Consider the following 22,970-nt stretch of genomic DNA (forward strand, 5'->3'; position numbering starts at 1 on the left):
GCATTAAAAAGTAACAAGTTTTCTAAAATTTAAGCTTATAGTAATGATATACAAATACACAAAATGCACTATTTGGCGCCTTTTTTTTTTCTTTTCTATAAATCCTAACCTTGTATTATAGATACTACTAATTTTCTCTTTACTCTTGATTTTAAATTTCTATTGTTTACTATAAAATTATGGGGGGAGTGCTATATACTCTTAGAAATTTTTGTTTACATTTTAAATTTTTATTTATTTGTTATTAACTATTTGTGAGTAGTTATGGTGTGCAGTACAAATTAAACTTGACTCAGAGAATACTTTCACACACAAAGTAACAAATAAAACTAACCAAAATAAATATCGTAGGGATATATAAGGCTAAGATGAAGTCTTTCCTAGCCTTTTATTTTGTATATCTAACAAATTTGGTATGTTTAAATCTGATTATTATGAGCAATTTCCCAATATTACTAGCAGCTGAAAGTCCGGATTTATCAAGTATTATGGGGACATTAGCATCAGAACAAGGGAGTATATCTATGAGTAGTCCTAGTGTGTTACACTTAGACTATTCTGCAGAGTCTTCAGCTTTAGAACATGAATATTCAGTTGTTCCTAGTACAAATGTTCTTTTTAATATGTATAGTATTGAATCTACATTACCATATATAATATCTTGTGGAAAATGGTGTCCAAAATTTGGAATTTCCAGTAAACACTTTTCAAAGAAATTTAATAATTATACAAGGTTGATATTGAAAGAGTATATAATGAAATCTAATATATATTCTTGGTTTTATAGGCTTTGGAGTGGTTCTTCTGTATTAACAAGCCCAGTACTAAAATTGAATAGTCCAAGAGAATTTCTGCATATATATGAGCTATCAAAGAAATATCATCAGAAATCTAAATTTATATCAGTTATAATATTAGTAAAGATATCTACAAAACCAATTTCTAAGACTGATATAGTAGATGATGAAGACCAAGATAGTCAAATAAATAGTGAGGATGATATAATTAAACAATCAGTTAAACAACTATGCTCAAAATTGAGAAATATGAAAAGATCATCAATGAAGAGATATAAAAAAAAAAGTGATAGATTTCAAAATAAATCATATGAAATGGAAGAAAATAGCCTAGATAAGGATGAATCTTTAAAATATCTAGATTTACCACAAATATCAAATGATAAATTTTCTCATTTATATGTAATTGAAGGAAATGGTGTTACATCAAAATCTGTAATGGTTAGAATGTTGGCTAGATTAACAACAACATCATGTTGGAATAATGTCCCAACTGATAAAGCCCATATATTGTTTCCAATAGTAATAGATGATATGCCAGTTCCAAAATCTCGGGGTTTAATTGGTGAAGTATTTGAAAGAGAAAATATATCTAAATATCATAAAGAAAAACATAGACCATTAGGATTAATGGCTTTAGATTCTTTAAGAAAGGATAAGATGAAAAGAATTAAGGAAGATAAATCTTTTATACAAACTGAAGAGAATTCAACTGATTCTAAATTTGAGGAATCTAATGAAGAAATAGTAGAAGAAGAATCTTTAGTTGATAATAATTTAAATATTGATTTAAAGAATTCATTATTTATTAGGTGGATAAAGATCTGTTCAGACTCGAAAACTTTATATGAAAAGTTAGAGAAGGAAGAAAAGGGAGTATTTATAAATATAACTCAAAAACTTTTACAATCATCATCAATTGATTTTGTTAAAAAAATAGCATCACATAACTTTTTTTCTTTTTTCCCTCAAGATTGTGATTCCTCTTGGAATTCATTAATAAATTTGTTAAATACTGAAAATTTATTTTCAAGATTTTCTTCTAATAAGAATTTGAATAGTGAATTCATTGTAAATACAGTAATTGATACTGTGAATGTTATAAATACGATAATATTTAAAGATATAAATAAAGATGGCAAAGATGATGAAGATAGTAAAAATGATAAAGATAGTAAAGAAAAAAATGACAATACTTCATCTGATATCTTAGGGACTGAATCAGCTTTAGAATCTATTTATCCTTCGGAATTATTTAGTATATTATCCGCAGATTTACCAGCTACTAGATTAGATTTAGCTAAAGTTATGGATAGCATTTTAATGATTTTAGAAGAATTACCTGACTCAAGAAAATCTAGGATAGAATTTCGTGATAAATTAGCCAGATTAAATTTAAGTGATAAAGAAAATACAAGATATATAAATGGAGAGATCTACCAATTATTTGAAGCTGTGGATCATGTAAATATGGTATTTCATTTAATCAGAACTTTAATAGTGGCAGATAATGTTCAAGAATTACCTATAAATCCTTTGGAAATTTTAGTAATTGTTTGTAATAATGCAAAATTAGTTCCTAAAGCAGAATATATTAAAAATAAAGAATTTAAAATATCAGAAAGATCAGATAATTGCAATCCCTTATTATATCTTAGTGAAGATCTATTACGAGAAGATGTTGACCATGACATTATGGAACCTTTACAGAAATCTGCTATTAAATATGTTAGTTTGCTACTAAAGCTTTCACAATATAATATTAATACAGCAAATATTCATATTGCTAATCTTGTTGCAAAGACAGAAAGACTTCTTGTACAATCTATACCAATGGAACAGAAGAAAGCCTATATTTCACTCAGACTTGGAGAAAAAATAAGAGTACTTCCATTCATTACTTTAGTAAATGTTTCATACTTACCAGAAATTAATTACAGTAGAATTTCATCTCTTTTAAATGCTTATATTCCAATATTCCCAACTTACACTCTTACGGGACTATATGGTGATTTAGTATTCCCAAAATCTCCTAGTGCAATAGCCAGGCAACTTGGTATGCAAATTTGTCTCTCATTTTATAATCCTACAGAGGAATTAGATCCTGTGTTTATAGATTTATGCAAGGCTACCTGGAATGAATCATTAGATTTAAGTGATTATTTGAAGAAGGCTAAACTTTATTGTAGTAAACTAGTCAGAAGTATTGATGAAAATGAAGAACCTAATTACTCAACAGATAAATTTATGGGTAGTACATCTCCCCAATTAGTTTTTCTGCTTTGTGAATATTCTACCAAGATTACAGATGGCTTTCAACAAAATTTGGATAACTTAAGGTCATTATCTAAATCTTATATACCTCCAGAACTTGATATTAAAGCTCAAAATATCCTGCAATATTGTCGAAACCAAAATCCATTGTTAGCACAAATTATTCAGAATTTATATCCTGTTAAGAAGTGAAGACATGCAAAATATAAATAACAATTATTTGAGATAATAAAATAATCTTAAATAAACTACAAGTAGTCCATAATACATAAATTTTTAATTATATATGTTAAATCATTTCATTGAGTATAAAAAAAGTATCACTTTATGAATATAGATATTTCGTATTATTTTGATCATTTAGGTAAATATACGATTTGTTTATGGACTAATAAATATAATTCTTTTTTTGTATAAATTTAATTTATATTTGTACTACTTATTTATTTCATCCTGTGCTTCTTGAACATCAAAAGATAAACAAAAATCATAAAGCAAACCGGCCTTGTGTCCATCTAATCGAATTACCCTAGAAAACTCATCTTTTGAAAGCCCATTCAATTGACTTCTTGCTTCTTGTAACAAAATCCTCTTAGCTAATATGTAAAAAATAGGGGCTAATTGAATCTTGTCACAGAATTGTTTTTCAGTTTCTGTTAATAATGATGCCCCAGGGTAATTTTCTATTGGTATATTCAAGTTAATCCCAATTTGACTTGTAGATTTACCACTAGTGTTTGAGTTACCATGTGGAACTTGAATTGAATTAGAAATGTTCGACTTATTATGTTTTTTTAAAGATCTTGCTTGACTTTCATAAACAAATGGTGTGGGACCATTTGGTTGTACCTTAACATTTCCTAACCCCAATCCCAAAGGAGCTACTGGAATAACTTTTGAAGTAGTGCTACCACCACTGGTTACATCTGTTGTTGAATTGGTACTATTTGTTTGAACTAGATTAATAACTTTACTGCGAAAGTCTTCACGTCGTCTCTTCTCTTCTTCGTAACGACGAACTTCATCAAGTGTCCTAATCCCTAAACTACACCATTCTTGAACTTTCTGTAAATGATTTCTAATACGTTTTTCTTCAATAAGTAAAGATACAAATTTATCCTGTTCTTCCTCTGTTTGGAAACGGGATAATGGTTTGAGAAAAGAGTACAGTTCTCTTTCTTCTTTTGTTCTCTTCTTCTCTTTCTGTTGTTGACTCTTAATATCTAACAAATTACGTTCAATAACAAAACGTTTACGGTAGATCCTTTCATCTAATTTGGAGTTATATATTTCTAGAATCTGCAATTTCAGTTCTTTTTCTTGTGGTGTGTCATTATCCCTAAATTCCATATCTGCTAGTAATAATTCTGCATCATTGTCATATTCTACATCGAAATCTCCCCTTAGTGGCATGTAACCAATAACACTAGTATTTGGTTTAGTATTGATAGTTGTAGAATTCGTGTTGTTTTGCTGTTTTATAGCTGAGTTGCATTGTTTTATTTCAGGTTTAATAGTAGATATGTTAGAATCTTCATCATTTACTATTACAGGTATATTAGAATGATCAATATTCATTGGGGTATCTACTGGCAAATTTGTTTCTTTTGTTAATTCAGACTTATTATTTTCTATAGATTGAGTTGCAAGTTTATAAGAGTTCCTTGTATCAGGAAGAGGTTTTGTAGCACTAGATAAATAAAGATCATTATAGTGACGCTCACATTCACCAGCAGAATGGCCAGATCCAGACTTTGTAGATCTCTGATATAATGATAGTGCTCCTGCTGGACCCTCAGTAATATATTTCGATATTTCAGACCAATTGCCCAAACCATAGCGAGAAACAGCTTCCATTAATAATAACTCCTCCTCTGCAGTCCAGTCTTCAACTAATAAATTGAACATATAACGCCCTATAGGTATATAAGCATGATCAGACTGATGTTCGCCACTAGTCTTCCCTTCGCAGAAGCATTCTAAGCATAAATCATATTCAACACATTCTGCACAGCGGATTCTAAATTCCCATGTATCTTTTTTACATATATCACATCGAAATTTACCATCAATAATACTTAAATCATTGATCTCAGTAGGAGTTGTTAATTTTAAGTCCTCTTTAGAGATCTTATCTATAGGTCTACTATCTCGTGTGTTGGGTGATTGATCTCTAGTCATACATAACTCTGATAAAGTAGAGACTTCAACACTACTAAGTAGTGAAATTCCTTCAGGGCATTGTATATCTTCTCCTAGAACATTAGTGATTCTCTTATTACAGGAAACCGTCTCTTCATCTTCAGGTGTATTGCTTTCTAAATTCATCCGAAAACTAGGCTCTAAGTTCAGAGTGAGCTAATTAGCTAGTAGTAATTTCTTGCCATTCAAAAAAAAAACCTAATATTCAACTTTTCTTCTAATTACCAGAACCACATATAATGAAGCGGGTCAAAATTTGTAATAATCTCTAGGTCTCGGAAAAACTAAACATTAAAAGCGCCAGAAACCGAAGACACTAAAGTATTTGCTTCTGTATCCAAAGGGTCTAAAAAGTAATACAACCAAAAAAAATTTTCATAAAATTTAAGTACTAAAATATTTAAATGAGTTACACATAATTACTTGTTACCCAAAATGGCATACTTTCGAAAAGAACTACTCTTCTTTCTCTTTTATAAGATATATTTAATAAACAGAATTTAAGCTACAAAGTCCTTAGGGTTATCTCTAATTATCTATCTATTAAATCTTTGGTAGATGGAACACAAGTTGTAGTCATTGACTCGAGGAACCTGTAACGTATCCTAGAAGTAGTTGTATTTTCTACTACCGCAAAGTAAGCTAGCCTAGAATAGTGTGAAATATTTGAGGCTGCCGTATCTTTTAGTATATTATCCGCCCACTCACTAAAAAAATTGTAATTATGAAAAAGGTCAGGACATATATGAATGTTTGGTTTGATAACTATAGAAGAAACTTACCATCTGCTTATATCTGGATATCCCGTACCCTTATACTTGCTATGTAGCTGCTCTAATTGAGCATGTATTCCAGATCTATCTTCCATTAATTTTAAAGAGTAACCGTCTTTACTATTTAAAATATCGACTTGGATACTCTAATACCGGTGTAAGGTATTCAATCACTGTCTCCATTTTGCGCGCAAATTTTTTGGGAGTGTAGCAAGGTGTTGACTAGTGTCAGAAAATGACTTTTTCGGGAAGGAAGACTATTTTATCATCCTCTTGGGCACATTATAGGAAGTTTACGAAGTTATACAGTGGTGGGGATGTTATGTATTGTCAGAGTTCAGGAATTCTATTGACATTATGTGATGGATGTATCTTGGCATCGGATATATGTAAGAGTCCTTTTGTCTTGGGTAGTATAGGTCCATATAATGATACTTATATGACTACAGAGCATGCAGAGGAGGTTAGTTTTTTTGCTTGTAATGATTTAGATAATTCTACAATAGTGACTATTGGTGCTAGAGGGATTTTTAGATCCTGGTCTATGGATGTCAGTACTGTAGAATTATCAGAGGAAAAAAAGGTGAAATTCTCATTTATAAGATCATGGAGATCTGTACAGAAGTTTGTTAATAAGTTTTGTTTTGATAAAACAGGTCAATACATTGCTTGTGGCAGTAGTGATGGAAGTATTAAAGTATATGATTCTACTGGTGGTTTTGTAACTCATTCATTTACATGTCACAAATCTGCAATTTCAAATTTAAAATTTCATTCCTCTCGTTGGCTTTTATTCTCGAGTTGTATTAATGGAGTGATTGGAATCCATGATTTAACTATAAATAAAACAATATTAAAGAGTGAAGATCAACACTTTGGTGTTATTAATTCTATCGAATTGATTAATACTATAACAGGCAGCCTGGGAGGTTTAGTTACAGCCGGCTCTGATAATATAATTAATATATGGGATCTTGACCAGCTAAAGGATTCAGGAACTTTAGGGATTTTATCTTCAAATCCAGAATCAGCTCCAAAAAAGAAAAAATCTAAAAAGAGTTCAGAATATAATAAACTAATACCAATTAAACAGATACATTCACCAGAAACTGTTTTTTCTATTCTATGCTGTAATACTAATCTAATAGCAGACTATAAAGACTATAAATGTCCTTGGGTAATTATTACTGGCAATGAGAAGACAGGATTAACAATTTGGGATCCTGTTTCTGGGGAAACTCTAAGAATTTTGAAGTGCAATGATTATGGCTGCACCGAAAGTATAGTATCCAACATATTTATGTGTAGGAATCAAGACTTTGGTATTGATAGTAATAAAAATAAAAGAGATTTTCTTATTTTAACTATGGAAGATCGTAGAATTGTTGTTTTAAATTTTCCGGATTTTACTTTATATACTATTTTATTAGGGGAAACTCCTGATATTATTCAGGCAAAGTTTTTGATTAATAAGGATCAACAAGAAAGTGATACAAATGAAGTGAAAGAGAATAGCTTTGGAAATATAGAAGGGGCAAGTGAAAAGGAATATCAAGAAGATGAACTAGTTTATAGTAGTTCATCTAATATGATAGAAAAAAATTTGCAACTAAGATGTATTATTTTAAACAGCACAGAAGTACCAACTATCATGTCATTAACTGAGCCTCCATTTAAGACAATTTCATTATTAGGGCATACTTCTACTGTATTATCTACAGATGTGTCAGAATGCTGCAGATTTATAGCTACATCTAGCAAAGATGAGACTATAAGAATATGGGATACTAAAGATGGTTTCTGTTTGCTAACTTTATCGGGACATACAGATACAATATCCAGCGTTGCCTTTCAGAGAAAGAAATTTATAAAAGGTCCTAATAGTAAATTTTTTGTATTTTCAGGATCTAGGGACAAAACATTAAAATCATGGAATATAGGACCAGAGTTAACAAAGGTTTTATCATATAGAGAGAGGCAAAATTTGCATATCTCCAATTTTAAAGTGAAAGAACAAGGATATGAAGTTAAAAATATAATAGTAGAATACAATGTAATAGCACATAATAAAGATATAAATCATATTTGTATATCTCACAATAACAAGATTATAGCGACATGCTCAGAAGATAAAACTATTAAACTGTGGTCATTTCCTGATATAGAGCTCATTGGAACATGTAAAGGGCATCTTAGAGGAGTCTGGCAATGTTCATTTTCTCCGATTGATAAGGTTATTGCATCTGCATCTGCTGATGGGACCATCAAACTATGGAATATAGACAATTTTATGTGTATTAAAACTTTTCAAGGGCATGATAGTCCTGTACTTCAAGTCTCATTCCTTCAAAATGGTCTGCAACTAGTTTCAAGTGCAGATGACGGACTTGTAAAACTATGGAATATTAGTACTAGTGAATGTATAGCCACATTTTCAGGTCATAAAGACAAAATATGGACTTTGGATATATTTACAACTCCTCAATACTCTTTTATGTTAACTGGTGGAGCTGATTCCCAAATTATATTGTGGGAGGATATTACATCAAAGGTTGAAGAACAAAAGAAACTTACTGAGTCTTTAAAGAATGAAAAGATAACACAGGTGGATGTTTTAATTAAGCAGAATAATTGGATTGAAGCTTTGAATTTGGCCCTTGATCTTAACCTTCAACTAAAAACTTTTCAAGCTCTTGAAAAGATTTTGCAACCTAAATTTAATCATTTCTTTTCTAGTAAAAGTTTAGATGGAAGTTATAATTTAAGCAATTACCAAGATAAAATTGAATTAGCTAGGATTAAACAAATAGAATATATAAGGGGTTTAAAAGAGTGGTTTAGGCAACTATCAGTCAATCAAATAGCTATCATACTTAAATTTACGTTAGAATGGGTCACAATTCCAAAAACTGTTTGGTTAGCCAATACTGTAATGATTTTTATTCTTTGCACTATAAATCCATCTGTCTTATATAAAGTTGAAGGTTTTACACAAATATCAGCTGCATTTAGAGCATATAATGAAAAGTATAAATCTCGATGGTTGAGTTTAGATCAGAAGGCTTACTTGTTGGATTATTTATTTTTACCTAATCAGTTTACTAACAATTCCATCACAAACAAAGATATTAATAAAGACAGTTCAGAATTAACAAGTGGAATACAAAGTGCTTTTGAAACGACCTTAAATATTTTGTTTAATAATGATCAGGAATAAATGGATTACTAATAAAACTCTATTATAGATACTTTATCAAGTTTCTAAAGAGCCTGATAATTGTCTACAGTTGCACCACTGTTACTTCTATTTAAGAATGGGACTGACCTCTTGATAATCTAAATATAAAAAATAATATGGAATTAATTCGGTATATTTTTCATTATTTAAAAGGTTATAGTATAAATTAATAAGTAAATATACTGCCTTATCCAAAAGTCCAACAAAATATAGTAAAGCTTACCTTTGCTATTTGAAATATCATTGTAGCTGTTACAATTCCTCCTATGAACCATATTACAGATATATTTGGGCTACTAATCAAGTTCGTAGATAAGCTTGTTTTTAAAGGAATACTCTTATATTCTGAGTTATTCTGCCTTATATGTGACAAATTTCCTAGATATAAGTCTGTATTATTTAATCCTTCACTAGCTGATTTAACTAAACGATTATTTATTTGCTTTACAAAATTTGTCTCCTTGAAAAAATTTGAAACCTAAAAAAAAGATTAAATATGAAGATTCTCTTTCATTATAATAAGTAAAATTAGCAGTCTTTATTAATAACACAATCATTAAGAATATTAATATACAACTACTAATATTATACTGTACTTCAAAACTTACTGGACATAGTTCTTGATATTGGCAACCATTTAGATTATGTGTAATAACTTTTCCATTGTACAAAAGTCTCATAAAATAAGGGAGGTTCTTATCAAGTTGATATGGTTCTTTATTATCATGATGATATTCATCTGTATATATATCAGGATCTATGTTAAGAATTTCATTTTCACTACCTCTATAAAGTTCAATAATAAAAGAAGATGCATATGGAGGCCATTTTCTATCCCATACTTTTATTGCTGCCATTGTTGGAATAATGGTAGTATCATGACCTGACCATAATATAAATTTTGGAACCCAAGTTTTCTTTTCTGGATATATTGTTAAAGAATCAAGCTCATCACAAATTATTCCAAGTATATATTCTATTGAATTATTATCTACATATAATTTTCTGCACTTATTTCTTAGGTATTCAGTATTATCTCTTTTTATTTCATTATCAATAATTGCTTTTATTAGGTAATCCCTAATATCATACAGAAGTCTAGCCATCTCTGCCTTTGATAATTTTGAGTTATCCCAACTATAAATAGTTGCAAGCTCTTCTTCTATTGCATGAATAGTCCTATTTAATAAATTATCTTGAAGGAATCCTAAGGGTAATCTATTGCTATTACCCGTACATATACTAGTCATAATACAATCCATTATGTCACCAGGCCATAGATCTTCTAAATGGGGTGTTTTAACTAGTAAAGCCAACTCTTTATATAGGGATTGATGTTTTACTATTTGATCATAGTACTCTTTTGAATGCAAAGCTGCACGGAGATCTTCTGTAATATTTTCTACATTGGCATTAGCAAATAAGTAATCAGACTGCATATCCATCATATGTAAAGGAAATCTTTGATATAGATTAAATGTTTCATTTTCACCAACAACTTGTTCAATTAGGCTAGTAATAAGGGCTGCTGCAGATAATGTTGTTCTTTGCATATCTGATGATCTTACAAAAATTTCCTTAGAAAAATCTGGGTTATTTCTTAACTTTAAATTTCTCTCTAGTTTTAGTGGTTTTCCAACCACTAAAGAATCTTTAAAATTTGTGGGAAAATATGCATTTGCAATCAATTGACCATTTAATCTTTGCTGCAAATATCCCTCAAGTAATAGTTGCCCCATTTGACATGTTCCATTTAAATTATTTTCTGATTGTCTGATATCATAATGTTTAGAAAATTCTAATGTTTTAGTTTTATTATATAAGTCATGAGCTGATGCTTGGATTGTTGCAACTAAGTCATCACAGTTCCATGATTGACTCATCCCTTCCCAGCATTTATGGAGCCTTGTTGGAGTTCTTGCTCCATGACGAATTATAGTTTGTACTTGTAATAATTCAATTTCTGATCCATATTTTTTCATAGTTGATGGTTTAAGTACTGGAATTTTACGTATATTCTCAAATTGGCTTAAGTCACTACATAATGGAAAGTACTCAGGGCATAGTCCTTTACTTTCGCAATCATGCTTTGAAGTATAATATAGTGATTCCAACTGTTTAATTTTAAAAAATATATCTTGATACTTTAAATAATCCCAATTCAAGTGATCTAAACATAATATAGGGTATAAATTAATAATCACAATTAAAGATATAAAAGTAGATTTCTTTAGCATAATTTTAATAAATTTTTTTAGAGTCAATTCAATTAGTATCTATATTCTGTTATATATTTACAAATATTTACTACTATTCATTAAATAGTCATATCGCTATAGTTACTTCTTGATGCACTTTTTGTAACATTAATATCGCAAACACGATGAAAATTATGCGTTATTTCGAGTTACATATCAAAGAAAAAAAAAAAAAAAATTAAGTAGATTTAGATATATATGACTTATATAAATAGTAAATTATCTTTGACAATTCTCTTATTAGTACAGTTTCACCAAAATATAAAATTTTATAAATAAGTGTAACTATTAAGGTAAAATTTGCTTATATTACTCTGAAATTATAAGGGAAAAAAGATCCCTATTTCTCAAATAAAAACTAATTTACTTGCAAATATTTGTATATATAATTTTATCATTGCACTACTTTTGAAAATATTATCTTTCGGTAGCTATTATTATCATTAATTTTTTTTTTCTTTCACTTTTCCTATATATATATATAGGGGTTGTAAACTTTAAGTCTCGGAAAAATTTTAAATGTTTCTAGATTAATAAATTACATGGAATCACATGTAATTTGCTGATTTAGGCGCCAATTTCTATAAGGCCACTTATTTTTTATAACTTTATTTTACAAAATCTCGGAATTATACTGCTTTAACACTATCTCAAAATAATGTAGAAATATTAACAGTTGTCAAGATAACCTATTGTACTATAACATAGTGGATTTTATTAAGTTGATAAATCATGATATTTTAACAATTTCTTTGTGATTATTGGCCCAAAGTAAATATACTTTAAAAAAAGTACTGAAGATATTCAGCTGTACATTTAATTACTAATAATTTTATAATTATTTTAGACATATCATATATTTCTATTTTCTCTTATAAATCATTGAATTAATCACAAATTATTCATAAATTCAAAAAAGTAAGGTTCTGATAATCTTTAAATTTATTAGAGAAATGAGGATAAATTTAGAAAATGAAACTTACAAACTTAAATTATATTACAAAAACTGTAGAAATTATCTATAATCATTCATTAGTATATCTTCACTATAAGTAAACTAATAAATTTCAATAAATAGACCTATTAAATTATAATTCTTAGTTTCCCCGATGAAGATGCTTAGATAGAATAATAAAAAGCATTTAAATTTTCTAAATTTGAAGAAAATTACTTATTAGAAGGTATTATAAATGTTCACTCTTTAGAATTTGATATATTTATTCTTAAAGTCAAAGGGGGACGGTATGGTACACGAGCTGAGTTAACTTTTATATTAACTGTGTCAACTTCTGAAATTGGGTCTCTTATTGATAATTTCTGAACTTGCTCAGGTTCAAAAATATCCTTATTTCTATGCTTGCTAGATGAATCCTGATCATCTATATCTTCTGATTCATCCTCTCTTGATCTCTTAGTTGAAGGTGTTGTTGATTGTTGGGATGAATTTAAATTTGTAGCTTGTCCCATTTTAGGGATAGAACTATTATTGTTAGAATTAGTAGTAGACCCAAAATTTCCAACTACTTCAGATGTTGTATTTTCTACTGTTATTGTTTTAATAGTTCCTTTAGAATTAAGTACTTTTGTATTATTTTGTTCTCTAAGAATTTTTGGAAGATCTTTAAATCTTAAATGCTTTACTTTAAGATCTATAGAATCCTTATAAATTTCTACTTCATTCCAATTCATTATGAAACCAACAAAATCTAAAATAGCCCCTCTCAGATCTACAACTGGAGTTGTCCCAGTAGTTTTTCCATTATTAGTACCACTGGTGGTACATAAAACTAATCCTATATACATACATTGGGCAAACTGAAAACCATCTTTTTGGTTATCTGATTCTTGTATAACTTTGGGCCATGGTCTAACTTGAAGTCCTTTAAATGTTTCTAGTTTTCTAACCAAAAATCGGATTTTACTTTCAATCCATCCTGTCCATTTTTGGAATGCTTGTTCACTATTTGCTAGCATTTTTACTTGTATAAAATGTTTATGATTTTCAAAAAACATATAAGGGCTCCATAAATCACTCCATTGTGCTCTTTCATTTTCTATTTCTTTCACTAATTCAGATCCACGCTGTAATTCTTCTGTAATAACTCGAAGTGTAGTTTGCGTTACATTATGTGTAGAATTCATAGAAGGAAATGCTGGTGTTATAATAGGCATTAAATGAGCTCTATCTTGTGGATTTGTATTTGGATTCCAAACTCTAAACCCCATAAGACCTGGACTATTTTTTGGGACCTCTTTAATTTCGCACAATATAACTGGGTTTTTCCATTGCCAAGCTTTATATACATAAAAAAATCGGTTTATGATTTGATTAGGAGCTGAGTTTGGATATAATTGACAAATTCTAGCTGTTAAAATTGCCCATGATATACCACCCAGATAACCTAAAACATTACTATAAATACCTCTTGATTTACTCCAATGTTTAACAAATCGTAGAGCTGTCCTAAATGATTCTTTATTAGGGACTAATTGAAGAATCATATCATTTACTCTACATCCATTTAGTGATCTAGCTGTTTTCTCATCTACATTTCTTAAAAGATCATCATCTAAAGTATTTAAATCACTAGGAATACGTGATAAGTTTAAACACGCAAATAATAGATCCATTTCAATTCCATAATATACCATTTTAATAATTGGAGTATAAGCATCTGGTACAGGTTGAATCTTTGTTATATGAATATCCTGTTGTAATTTTGCTAAGAAAAAAGTAAAAAAAGAATCTCGAGTTATATGCCTTGGAACTATACATAGTGTATCAATATCTGATCCTGCAGCTACAACGCCTAAACGATAAGAACCAAATGTATATATACCTCCTCCAGCTGTTAATGACTCTTCTTCACTCATACTATGCTCTAAACTTGCTTCATAGATCCATTCACGGACCATTTTATTTAATGATGCTAAAATTTGTTCACGTTTTTTCATTCCTTCAACTGTCTCATATAAATTCTCACCTCTCATAGCAATAATTAGCTGTTCTGTCAGTTTATAGTCTTGAGGAGTGGGTAGAGATTCAGATATTGGAGGTGTTACGCCCCATTGCTTCTTCGCTGCTATTACTATACCCTTTGAGATTTCCTGATTTACTAAGTCCATGGATGACTCCATTATAAAAATTAATAAAATGCAATAGTCGCTTTCAATGCGACTATCGCTTTATATTCAAAATTAACAATATAAAAGGCTTAGCCTGTAAAGAAAAGCAATTAGCTATAGTTTTCTCAAATCAGGAAAAAAATTACATATACCGCCTATGTTTTTTAGATACCGCCTATTTATTTTATTATTAGGCTTTAGTACTCATTTTGTAATTGATGAACTTCCTTATTTTCTTTTTTTTTTTTTTCTTTTGGAAATCCAAGTATAAATGAGTAAATTAAATCAGTTCTTTGAAAAAAAGAAACATAAAACAAAAGTTTTAGCAGAATTAGAGATTAAAGATGAACCATTAGTAGCTGGGTTACCCGTGAGTTCCACAACAATTCCAATTTCTACTACCGAAAATAATATTAATACAGATGATTGGACTTTAAATACGGAAATAAAAGACACAATATCATCTTCTATAATAAGTTCAGGTATATCAAATACTACTGATACTTTATCAAGGAAAAGTGGAGGTATTCATATGGTTGTTGGAGTTAAGACTTCAAAACCTGACTTTGATTCAAATATATGGAAATCAAAGTTAAATGAGACAAAGGTTTATTCAACAAATAATAATTCAGATATAAATAGGAATAGGGAGTTAAGTGAAAAGAATGATGAATCCAATAAGGTTAAAGAATCTTTGAAATATAATATAAGAGCAAGGCTAGCTGCTAAGGGGCAAAAGGTTGAACTCTCAAATCCTCAAGAAATAATTAGAGCAATGCCTACTATAGCAGCAGCAGTTGCAACAACCCAAAAGGTTAACCAAGCTAATCAACAATATTCTGGTGATAGAGAAGTTAATCGAAAACATGAAGTATTTGGTCAAGGGCAATCATCAACTATAGGATTAAATAGTCCTGAACATTCTAAAAATAATGAATATATTGAAGAAGAAAAAGAATTGAAGAGTAATGAGCGAGATAATAAGAAAGATGATAATGCAGAGATTTTAAAGAGTTTGAGAGAATGTAATAAATTTTATTATAATCCAGATGTTGCCTTGATATGCTCAATAAATATTGAGGAAAGTCGACAAAAATATACTTCTTTGTTGAAAAATATTTAGTTAAATTTTTAGGTACTTTTAAAAGAAATTAACTTTTTATCTCTAAATATGTTTAGGACTTTAGCTGTTAACTTTTTTTTTTTTTTTAGATCTAGACTCTGCACCCGTAATTTAGCGGTTTGTGACATCTTTAACTCCATATATTCTTAAGCGTGGATTTCGTTACTATATATTATATTGGTATCTATTAGATTTTCTTTAGGAATTAGGTTTTAATATTTAATTGGAAATGATTATAACACTATTTATTTAATGAAATTCATAATAATACCAGAAAATATCTATAAGAAATTTGAATATAGACAAACTTACAGTTGCTCAGATCTTTATACTAAGAATTGGCATCCTTTGCTAAAAAAAAGTTTATACACAGGAAAAATTAAAAGTTACAAATATAATGATAAAATTATTCCATTGCTAGCTAGCAATGTTAGATTTAAGATTGTAAACTCTGAGGAACAAGCTTTTTCAATAACGGGGATCTCATCCTACAAGGATATAATACTATGTGGGAGTACAAATGGCACAATAAATATGTATAATTTAAGGTCAATGGACAATATTCGTCAATTAAATGCTGGTAAAGGGCCAGCAGTGAAATTTCCTTTAGGATATGTTCTAACAAGAAGAGAAAAAGAAAGAGTCTCTAAAGGCAAAAAATTTACTTTAAATCCTATATGTACAATAGATCCTGGTTTTAAAAAATGCCATAGAGGTGTAATTTCATCTATTGAATTGAGTCCACTAGATGGTCAACTATTTGTAACTACTGGTTGGGATGGAAATGTTAAAGTATGGGATACAATTGAATCAACATGCGTATTTGATACTAAATCTAATTTAAAAATATATTTTTCTAGTATTCAACCTATATTAACAAGTATAATAGGTACTGCATTACAAGATGGTAGCGTGAGGATTTTAGATTTACGTAGTGGTGGCCAATATACTCATTCATTACATATTGATTCTAAAACAACGAGATTACCTGATGATAATGTTAAATCCCCAATTTATTATCTATCATGGAAGCCCGATTCAGAATATATTTTAGCAACAACCTCTCAAGATGGGTATATTCGTTTATGGGATATGAGATTTACACAACAGCCATACTTATATTGTAATCAAAATTTACCAGATTGGGATTATATTCAACAGACAGGATATATGACTCCATTATTAATGAAAAATCAAATGGATAGCTTTGAATTGAAAAATCAGTTAAATTTAAATGATATACAAGAGGATATCTCAAGTTATAACAATGCAAATTTTCCAAAGATTAATAATTTAACTAAAGTGGAAGAAGAATTTTTATATAATAAAAGAAAACTAAATAAGGAACAATATGATAATAATTCAAATAAATCTTTATATTTAAAAAATAAATTAAAACAAATTCAATATGATGTAGCAGAATATGACAATCATTCAGTTTTTGGTATAAATAGTCCATCTACATTTGGTCGTGGACATGAATGTGGTATTACTTGTTGTTCGTTTATATATAATGGGAGATATTTAATATCATCTGATCAAGATGGAACAATAAAATTATGGAATGCTCAAAATGGAAAAAACTGTTATGTTCCATTTGATAGATTTGATTTGAACAGTTCGTGGAGTAATTATAATACTAACAATAGTGGAAATTACAATAATAAATTATTGAAATATTTTAGACGTTTCTCTATTGAGGATATAACAAATCAAAATTTATTTCATCCAAATGGAAATGATATTGGAATATGGAATATCAGAACAGGAAGATGTATTGAACGTTTATCTGCTCATATATCTGCGATGTGTGTTACTGTTATACATTGGAGTTCATATAAACAAAGAATTTTTTCTGGTGGACAGGATGGAAAAATAATGTTGTGGACAGTTTGAGAATTATATTTCACTTTAAGAAAAGTGAATAAAGCTTATTTTTTGTATTTTGTGGATTAGTTACAGTATGACCAATTACTCTAGGATCATTAAATATTTCCCAATCATTACCTCCTTGTGAAGTCTTATCTCCAAAGAAGTGAATTTCACTGAAAATATCTTCAATATGATTTAGGCAGTATCTCTTATCCCACCCCTGAAATATAAAATAGTTATTTTTTCATGATTAACTTTTATTCAGTTAAGGAGTTAATTTATCTCCTTTTACTTTCTTTATATATTTAACTATATCAACATTACTAATGATATATAATCAAGCCAATCTATATTTATTATATTATAATTCCAATGTTTAAGTAATCAGTCTCTATTTCTATATTTGTACTTACCTCTGGAAATATATCAATCGATATTTGTCCACCAATTGAACATTTTAATCTAAGATCTTTGAAAGTTTCCATTATTGATTCTACAAATTTCTTTCTAATCTCATACTTTTTATCATAATTAAAGAATTCAAGCCTTTCCTGATATGTACAATTTCTACCTATTGGGGATACATTAATCATTCCAGATCTATATTCAATAAATGTACCTCGTTTAATTGGAATATCAAGATCAGCAATATAGTGCAAACAAAAATTTATTAGCTTCTTAAGTGAATCTTCACCAATAACAGACGCAATATTTTGGCAACTAAATAATTCTCCATGCTTGTATGCAACTACTCCATTTTCTGCAAATAGATAATCACAACAGTCAAAAGCTAAAAAAGAATTGAGTACTATTAAACATATAAGGATGATATACTTTTAGATAACATACCTCTGTTTTTTAGTTGTTGTTGTATTTTAATGTAATCTGAGCCACTAACTATCCCTATACATAAGTTACTTTTAGCTTTTATTAGAGTAGTTATCATATCGTCCGATATTTCTTTTCTAGGTAAAGTTAAAGTCCCATCCAAGTCAAATAATATTAATATCTTTGTCTTTTCCATAACTCCAAATTTGTTATAGGTAGAGGATAGTTAAGAGTAAAGGAAAAGACTCTATAATTAATTTTTTCTTTTGTTTCTTTTAAAAAAAAAAAAAAAAAAAACATGTAGATACCGCTTAAGCGGTATGATCACCCCCACAAAATCTAATGTACTATCCAACAGTGGACTAGAATATTTCCCTTCTTTTTCCTCCTTAATACTGATCTTCTGCATAGTTAGAATTAAAATATATGTAAGAAGCCATGCTACGACTTGAGAAATCAGAAAATGCTCACGAGAAGGTGAGGATTTATGCAGACCATATAAAAGTATTAACAAACTTTTTTGAAGACTTTGAATCTTGTGTAGCTCATAAAGAAGATGGGTTAATTGATTCTTCATGTAATGTATGGGGAAATAAAAAATATAAAAGACAACTACAGATGATATCAAATAAATGTAGTAAGGTATTAAGTTTGGAAATTGGTGACTTATTAAGTTATAGTCCATTTCAAGAAAAAGGAGAATATTCTGATATAATTCCTTCTATATTGACAAATACAAGGAGGTATATACAATTAATATATACAGCGGCGGATATATGTATGCCCCCACCATCTGATATATCATTGTCTACTTTAAAGATTGAAGATTTAAGCGAAGATAAGAGATCAGAATCTATGCAAGCATGCAATGTCCCTCCTTATTTAAGATGTTCTTATGAAATTTACATAGTACCAAATCTCAAAATGCCAGTAACACCACTACGTCAGGTTAGAGCAGATTTTGTTGGTGGTTATGTTAGGATGGAATGTATTGTAACCAGAGTAGCTAATGTAAAACCAAGGATACAAGTTGTAAGTTATACTTGTGAAATATGTGGAGCAAATATCTGGCAGGCAGTAGAAGGTCCAAGTTATATGCCACTTTTTGACTGTCAATCAACTACTTGTAAAAATAATAAGAGAACGGGTAATTTAAGGTGTAATATAAAAGAATGTAAATTTATTAAATATCAAGAAGTCCGAGTTCAAGAACCTGCGGATCAAGTACCAACTGGTAATGTACCGAGAACTATTAAAGTTGTTGTATTAGGTGAAAATACAAGGCGTTTATTACCTGGTATGTATGTAACATTATCTGGAATATTTCTTCCTGTAGTGAAGGAAGGTTTCCAAGCTTTGAAATCTGGTCTAACTGCTGATACATATTTAGAAGCTCATCATATATATCAATCAATAAGTAGTAAATGTATAAGTCTTACTGAAGATGAAGAAAAATTCCTTGAATTATTAGAAGAAAATAGTAAGAAATCAAATAATGGATTAAATATTCCTGAAGTAGATAAAATTAATAATACAGCTACAAATCCTGGTATATCATTAGGAACATCTAGATTATACTCAGATTTATATACTAGATTAGCTAATAGTATTGCTCCTGAAATATTTGGTATGTTAGATGTCAAGAAAGGATTACTATTACAACTTGTTGGAGGTGTTACCAATATTGTAAAGGATGGAATGAAAATTAGAGGGAATATTCATATATTACTGATGGGAGATCCTGGAGTAGCTAAAAGCCAACTTTTAACTCAAATTACTAAGATTGCACCTAGAGCTATTTATGCTACTGGTAAAGGTAGTAGTGGTGTTGGATTAACTGCTTCTGTTATTAGAGATCAAGTAACATCAGAAATTACTTTGGAGGGTGGAGCTTTAGTTCTAGCAGATAATGGCTTGTGTTGTATAGATGAATTTGATAAAATGGATGAGTCAGATAGAACTGCAATTCATGAAGTAATGGAACAACAAACTGTTTCAATTGCTAAAGCTGGTGTAACTACAACTTTAAATGCTCGTTCATCTGTATTAGCAGCTGCAAATCCAGTTTCTGGTCGTTATGATCCAAAAAAATCTCCAGTGGCAAATATGAATTTACCAGATTCATTATTATCACGTTTTGATCTTCAATTTTTACTTCTTGATATTCCCGATAAAGATAAAGATTTAATGTTAGCTTATCATGTTTTGCATGTTCATCAGTATAATAAAGCTCCAGATAAAAAAATATTTAATAAATCTTTTACTCCTAATCAGGATGGGATTAGAAAAAGAAGGGCGAAAACAAGAAGACGCTTAAATGATGATAATGAAAATAATAATGAACAGGATGACTATGAACGACCATTTTCAACATCTTTTATGCGTGCATTTATTGAAAAGGCTCAAAAATATGAGCCATTGATTCCAAGTGAATTAGTACCAGAGATAGTAGAGCATTATGTAGAAATGAGAAAACAGGAGAGTCTTGAACAATCAAAAGATGATTGGAGGAGATCATATACTACACCAAGAGCATTACTTGGAATACTTCGTCTTTCACAAGCATTAGCTCGTCTTAGATTTAGTAATATTGTTGAGAGATATGACTTTGAGGAAGCTACAAGACTTATAATAGAAAGTAAAAAAAGTGTAACAAAACCAGGTGATAATAGCTCAAATAATATAAATAAAAATAGAAAAAGTGATTTTAGAGATCAAATAATTGAAATTATTAAAGATTTGCATCAAAAACAAGTTAATAAAGACCTAAATCGTAAGAATGAACTAATACAATTAAATATTTCTGATATTGAAAGTCATGTTATTCATCGTGGATTATTAAAAAAACAGATGGAACTTGTTATTGATGAATATATTGAACTTGGAGTTTTATATAAAAGTCCTAATGGACAATATATTGCTTTTGTTACTGATACCTCTTTATAATTGAATATTTTGACACTTAAATTAACATAAAATTCAAGATAAAAATAAAATTTCTCTAATATTTATTATATTAGATTTTTTTTTTTTTAAGTTAGATATTCTAATAGTATATATTTATATATATATCTTTTTTTTCCTATTTTTATCTAATACCTAATCAAATTATGATTTGTTCTATTATCTTATTATTAGTGCTTATTTAGTTACTAAATAATGGCAATATATATTTCCTAATATAATATTATATATTACTAAATAATAGATTATATAATAATTTGAATGCAAAATTAGCAAATATTATCATTATTCAATTTGTGTATAAAATCCAATATCCTCATTATATATATTCATATAATTGTAAGTTCCTGATTGTTTATCACTACTAAATAATTGTCTTTGATTATTATTATTTAATGTTGTTGTAAATATACTTTTACGATTCCAAAATCCATGCATTATAATACAACAAGGTAATAATTCAGTAAAACCATATAAAATAGTATACCATACTGGTTCTGAAATAAAAAAAGGAGTACTATTAATGATATTAAAATTACCAAGTATATAATATAATCCAATTGTAAAAAAGCATAATGGACAAATATATGTTAAAAGTTTAATTTTTTTTTTTAAATCCTTCATTGTACTTGATACATATACACATCCATCAATAAGAGTATTTGAATAAGTCATTTTATTAATTCCTGTAAATTTTATTAAACTTGATGAATTTGGACTTGAAAAATTATTAGAACTATTATTATTAGAATATTTATCAATTATGTAACTTGGAGTAAATAATTCCTCTCTGTATGATTTTGATAATAAGTTTTTTTGCAAATTTATATGTAAATCTTGTCGTTTATCTAATTGATTAATTAAACACAATCCATAATATAACCAAAGTATAGAAATAATAATATATAATATTCCAAAAAAAAAATTTGAATTATTTCTACAGTAACTAATTGAATTATTTGTATATTCAATTAAAAGTAATATAGATAACAAAATATAGATTGTTATATTTATTAGTATAATTAATGTTAATATTGGAATATTTGTTGTATATCTTGAACGAATATATACAGAACTCCATAATCCAATTATTACTGAATATGATGAAAGAAATAGTGCACTAGTTAGATAATTAAACAAATTTAGTAATGATACTTTAATTGATAGATAATTTGAATTTATTGAAGGTGCAAAATATAAGATACATTGTAATATAATAGAAATAAATCTCAATAAAAGTGCAGCTGAAAATATATTAAGAAAATATGGACGAGTTTTAGTACCACTTGTTGCAAATAGAGTTATTGTATTCCATTGGATTGTTGAAATTGCTTGAATTATTGCTAATGTAGATAATACAAAATATCCTAAACCCAAAACACACAGTGGTAATATTCCAATATTTAGTGAGCAGTTTACTGGATTTAATAATGCACTATTTGTCATCGATTGCACCCTAACCAAGTCCTAAGCATCTATTACATGAGTGTATAGCTTTTATTTTAAATATTTTGA

At 28.7% G+C, this 22,970-nt stretch overlaps 11 protein-coding genes across 11 annotated transcripts; 5 read left to right on the plus strand and 6 right to left on the minus strand.

Annotated features, from left to right (window-relative positions):
• Nucleotides 1-434: 434 nt before the first annotated feature.
• Nucleotides 435-3,263, plus strand: cand_016680 (uncharacterized protein; the record flags this gene model as incomplete). Its single annotated transcript, XM_067211902.1, has 1 exon — nucleotides 435-3,263. The coding sequence occupies one exon, from the start codon at nucleotides 435-437 to the stop codon at nucleotides 3,261-3,263; it is 2,829 nt and encodes a 942-aa protein (XP_067069354.1).
• Nucleotides 3,264-3,506: 243 nt separating this feature from the next.
• cand_016690 (transcriptional adaptor ADA2) lies at nucleotides 3,507-5,399 on the minus strand (the record flags this gene model as incomplete). Its single annotated transcript, XM_067211903.1, has 1 exon — nucleotides 3,507-5,399. One exon carries the CDS (start codon nucleotides 5,397-5,399, stop codon nucleotides 3,507-3,509), a length of 1,893 nt encoding a protein of 630 aa, XP_067069355.1.
• Nucleotides 5,400-5,805: 406 nt separating this feature from the next.
• Nucleotides 5,806-6,141, minus strand: cand_016700 (splicing factor 3B subunit 10; the record flags this gene model as incomplete). Its single annotated transcript, XM_067211904.1, has 2 exons — nucleotides 5,806-5,980; nucleotides 6,056-6,141. The coding sequence occupies 2 exons, from the start codon at nucleotides 6,139-6,141 to the stop codon at nucleotides 5,806-5,808; spliced, it is 261 nt and encodes an 86-aa protein (XP_067069356.1).
• A 140-nt stretch (nucleotides 6,142-6,281) lies between these two features.
• On the plus strand, nucleotides 6,282-9,263 carry cand_016710 (uncharacterized protein; the record flags this gene model as incomplete). Its single annotated transcript, XM_067211905.1, has 1 exon — nucleotides 6,282-9,263. One exon carries the CDS (start codon nucleotides 6,282-6,284, stop codon nucleotides 9,261-9,263), a length of 2,982 nt encoding a protein of 993 aa, XP_067069357.1.
• A 44-nt stretch (nucleotides 9,264-9,307) lies between these two features.
• On the minus strand, nucleotides 9,308-11,521 carry cand_016720 (histidine acid phosphatase; the record flags this gene model as incomplete). The annotated part of the gene is made up of 3 exons (XM_067211906.1): nucleotides 9,308-9,382; nucleotides 9,508-9,762; nucleotides 9,893-11,521. 3 exons carry the CDS (start codon nucleotides 11,519-11,521, stop codon nucleotides 9,308-9,310), a joined length of 1,959 nt encoding a protein of 652 aa, XP_067069358.1.
• Nucleotides 11,522-12,736: 1,215 nt separating this feature from the next.
• Nucleotides 12,737-14,680, minus strand: cand_016730 (poly polymerase protein; the record flags this gene model as incomplete). The annotated part of the gene is made up of 1 exon (XM_067211907.1): nucleotides 12,737-14,680. The coding sequence occupies one exon, from the start codon at nucleotides 14,678-14,680 to the stop codon at nucleotides 12,737-12,739; it is 1,944 nt and encodes a 647-aa protein (XP_067069359.1).
• A 259-nt stretch (nucleotides 14,681-14,939) lies between these two features.
• On the plus strand, nucleotides 14,940-15,791 carry cand_016740 (uncharacterized protein; the record flags this gene model as incomplete). The annotated part of the gene is made up of 1 exon (XM_067211908.1): nucleotides 14,940-15,791. One exon carries the CDS (start codon nucleotides 14,940-14,942, stop codon nucleotides 15,789-15,791), a length of 852 nt encoding a protein of 283 aa, XP_067069360.1.
• A 252-nt stretch (nucleotides 15,792-16,043) lies between these two features.
• Nucleotides 16,044-17,687, plus strand: cand_016750 (uncharacterized protein; the record flags this gene model as incomplete). The annotated part of the gene is made up of 1 exon (XM_067211909.1): nucleotides 16,044-17,687. One exon carries the CDS (start codon nucleotides 16,044-16,046, stop codon nucleotides 17,685-17,687), a length of 1,644 nt encoding a protein of 547 aa, XP_067069361.1.
• Nucleotides 17,688-17,697: 10 nt separating this feature from the next.
• On the minus strand, nucleotides 17,698-18,687 carry cand_016760 (phosphomannomutase family protein; the record flags this gene model as incomplete). Its single annotated transcript, XM_067211910.1, has 3 exons — nucleotides 17,698-17,883; nucleotides 18,077-18,453; nucleotides 18,513-18,687. The coding sequence occupies 3 exons, from the start codon at nucleotides 18,685-18,687 to the stop codon at nucleotides 17,698-17,700; spliced, it is 738 nt and encodes a 245-aa protein (XP_067069362.1).
• Nucleotides 18,688-18,929: 242 nt separating this feature from the next.
• On the plus strand, nucleotides 18,930-21,437 carry cand_016770 (DNA replication licencing factor MCM7; the record flags this gene model as incomplete). Its single annotated transcript, XM_067211911.1, has 1 exon — nucleotides 18,930-21,437. One exon carries the CDS (start codon nucleotides 18,930-18,932, stop codon nucleotides 21,435-21,437), a length of 2,508 nt encoding a protein of 835 aa, XP_067069363.1.
• A 303-nt stretch (nucleotides 21,438-21,740) lies between these two features.
• Nucleotides 21,741-22,901, minus strand: cand_016780 (uncharacterized protein; the record flags this gene model as incomplete). The annotated part of the gene is made up of 1 exon (XM_067211912.1): nucleotides 21,741-22,901. The coding sequence occupies one exon, from the start codon at nucleotides 22,899-22,901 to the stop codon at nucleotides 21,741-21,743; it is 1,161 nt and encodes a 386-aa protein (XP_067069364.1).
• Nucleotides 22,902-22,970: the final 69 nt, after the last annotated feature.

This window comes from Cryptosporidium andersoni (assembly GCF_001865355.1).
Source record: "Cryptosporidium andersoni isolate 30847 chromosome Unknown contig_9, whole genome shotgun sequence".
NCBI lineage: Eukaryota > Apicomplexa > Conoidasida > Eucoccidiorida > Cryptosporidiidae > Cryptosporidium > Cryptosporidium andersoni.